This window comes from Chiloscyllium plagiosum, chromosome 13 (genome assembly GCF_004010195.1).
Source record: "Chiloscyllium plagiosum isolate BGI_BamShark_2017 chromosome 13, ASM401019v2, whole genome shotgun sequence".
Lineage (NCBI taxonomy): Eukaryota > Metazoa > Chordata > Chondrichthyes > Orectolobiformes > Hemiscylliidae > Chiloscyllium > Chiloscyllium plagiosum.
The window spans coordinates 70,625,071-70,628,083 of record NC_057722.1 but is presented as its reverse complement, the minus strand read 5'-3'; the positions used below and the strand labels follow the sequence as shown (position 1 = coordinate 70,628,083).

At 43.2% G+C, this 3,013-nt stretch overlaps 1 protein-coding gene across 2 annotated transcripts in view; it reads right to left on the bottom strand.

Annotated features, from left to right (window-relative positions):
• LOC122556180 (phospholipid scramblase 2-like) overlaps window positions 1-3,013 on the bottom strand; it is an 87,850-nt gene that overhangs the window by 17,834 nt on the left and 67,003 nt on the right. For both annotated transcript variants that reach the window (XM_043702699.1, XM_043702698.1), the window contains exon 6: window positions 1,245-1,406. In XM_043702699.1, the coding sequence (XP_043558634.1) occupies window positions 1,245-1,406 (162 nt within the window). The remainder of the gene's footprint in view (window positions 1-1,244; window positions 1,407-3,013) is intronic.

The window sequence follows — 3,013 nt, the reverse complement described above, 5'->3', positions numbered from 1 at the left end:
GAGAGGGGGAGGAAGAGCCACAGAGAGAGAGAGCTAGCGCGTGAGGGGAGTGGGGGGAGGGGGAGAGAGAGAGAAAGAGAGCGCGAGCGAGCGAGGGAGAGAGAGAGCAAGCGAGAGCGAGAGCGTGAGGGGAGTGGGGGTGGGAAGAGAGAGAGAGAGAGAGAGAGAGTGAGATAACGTTAAGTCCAGTATGATTCTTCTTCAAATCTGGAGCTGGAACATTAACCTAGGTTCTGTTTCCACAGATATTGAGAGACCTGCTGAGTTTCTCCAGCACTTTTGGTTTCCATTTTAGCTGTGGTCTTATTGAATGGCAGAGCAGTCTCAGGAGGTTAATGGACCTATTTCTGTGCTGACAATGTCTGATTGAATGCAAGCACAGGTTTCTCCAATGTAATTTTGGTCTGTCCTTTTCCATTCCAGAATAATTCTGATTCAAATTGATTCATATTCACTCCCACTAAAGTGCACTCCTCTTCATACCTCTGCTTCTTCTCCAGGTTAATTTTCTAAAACTAATACAGAACAAACTGCAAAAAGAAAATGTTGATGTAAATCATTTACAAGTGCTTGTTACAAGAACTATTAAGAGCTTTCCTGTGGGCTAGGTGAAGCAGGACCATCACATCTGCAGTTTGCACATTCTCCTCCAGGTGCTCTGGTTTCCTCTCATAGTCTAAAGATGTGCAGGTTAGGTAGATGGGCCATGCTAAATTGTCTACAGTGTCCGGGGATACGTAGCCATGAGCAATATAGGGTAGTGAGGTAAGTCAGGGTGGGATGCTCTTTGGTAAGCTGGCATGGATTTGTTGGGCCAAATGGCCTGATTCCACATTATTGGGATTCTGTGAGTGGGGCCGCACGGTGGCCCAGTGGTTAGCACTGCTGCCTCACAGCATCAGGGACCCGGGTTTGATTCCGGCCTTGGGTGACCGTCTGTGTGGAGTTGGCACATTCTCCCCGTGTCTGCGTGGGTTTCCTCCGGGTGCTCCGGTTTCCTCCCATGATCTAAAGATGTGAAGGTCAGGTGACTTGGCCAGGCTAAATTGTCCCACAGTGTTCAGGATGTGAGGTTCGGTGCATCGGTCAGAGGGAAATATAGGGTAGGGTCAGTGTGGACTTGTTGGGCCGAATGGCCTGTTTTCACACTGTAGGGAATCCTCTTCTCCTACCTCTACAGAACGGTTGACAATTGACAAACTTAACAGGAAGCTGAAGATTTTGATAAGATATAAGAAGGGTACCTTAAAATCAATATCACTACAGCAGTTGCAGATACAGCAAGGGCCAATAATCTTCAATACAGGCTCCTTCTTCTCGTTTTGAATGGTGAATTTTGGCAGACATATGTCCCATGTTTGGATAACGTATCCAACTGGCTCACCTGGTGGTGCCTTCACTTCCAGCTGTGAAGAAATTGTACGATAGAAAAATTTAATCCTCACAAGATGGTCATGGACAATCTTCACTGGAGGTCAGGAATTAAAGCCAGGGAAGGTGGGAAGGATACATCAATAAATTAAAAATAGAACTGGTTTTAATTCTGAATGGTAATCTTTACTTCCAAACAACAGAAAGTTGAAGGTAAGAGAGAGAGAGAGAGAAAACCAGCGTGAAGGCTGGTTCAAAATAAGCATTTTAAAGACATCTGCATGGGTTTATCAATAAGGAAGTGTGAAGGGAGAAGTGGGCCAATGTCTATCAAATGATATTAGATGTAGGAAATCAGGTCGGCATGGATGAGTTGGACATAAATGTCTGTTTCCTAGCGGTACATGTCTGTAACTCTCTGGCTCCATTTGAATGCAACTGTGAAATCATATTATTGTGCCAATATCAGGGATTGGGGCTGTTTGGGTTAAGGTTTGAGTTGACTGAGAGAGCGAGCGAGCGATAAAGAGAGAGAGAGAGAGAGAGAGAGAGAGAGATAGATAAAGAGAGAGAGATAGATAAAGAGAGAGAGAGAGAGGAGAAAAAAGACGAGCACCAATTTGGATCGAGTTGAAATGGGTTAGCCTTATTGTCACATACTCACAGGAGTACGCTGAAAAACTTACAAGTCTCACTTACAGCATACCTTCAGTATCTAGGTGCTTAGATATAGATTAAGTACAAACTCTTAGGACATCAAAATTAGGAAAATAAAGAAATCGGAAGCCCTTACAGAAATTCAAAAGTACAAAATCATAGTAATAAATTAGAAAAATCAAGGATAAAAAGTTCAGATTTGAGAGATTTTAAGATTAACGAGAGAGACAGAGTCATACAGGAAGTTAGAGGGAGGGAGCAGAAGATAAAAAGACAGAGAGAGAAGGAGACCGACAGGTATAATGATCAAAACAGTGTCAGCCAGGTGGACCTTATAGAATAGGAGTTCCTTGATTGGGGCAGTTAACCTGGTCTAACAGGGAGCCCTGGCTGACAGGTATAAACAGGAGTGTCAGAGGCTCTGTTCACTCTGAGAGCTGGCTCTGAGGGAGCTGGATCAGTGTCAAGGACTCTCCATCTGTAAATAAAGGGTGACTTGGTGACAGGATACCAGCCTTTGTGGAGTTATTTTAATACGGAGAGGCAGAGAGACTAAGACAAATCAAAAGACAAAGGTAGACAGGCAGAGTGAAAGATAAGGAGAAAGAAATAAAAAGTACCACAAACTGAGCAAGAAAAAGACAGTGAGAGAGAGAAAAAGAGAGAGAGGGAAGGACAAAAAGAAGAAAAAGATGAACATGAATTCGAACGATACTAAGAGAGACATAGACATAGGGGAAAACAGAGTGGAGAGAAACAAGAATATAGAGAGAGCAGAAGTTAGAAAGTCAATAATATAGAGAATGAAACAGATTGGGAAAGGCAGAAAGACTAAGAAAAGGAGAGTGAAAGACAAGGGGATTAAAAAAACAAAAATAAAAGAAGGAAAGAGGAAGACAGTGAGACAGAGACACAGATGAAATCAAGTGAAAGAGACAAAGACAAGACAGAGGAAAAAAAAGAGGCAGGGGAAAGAGAGTGAGAG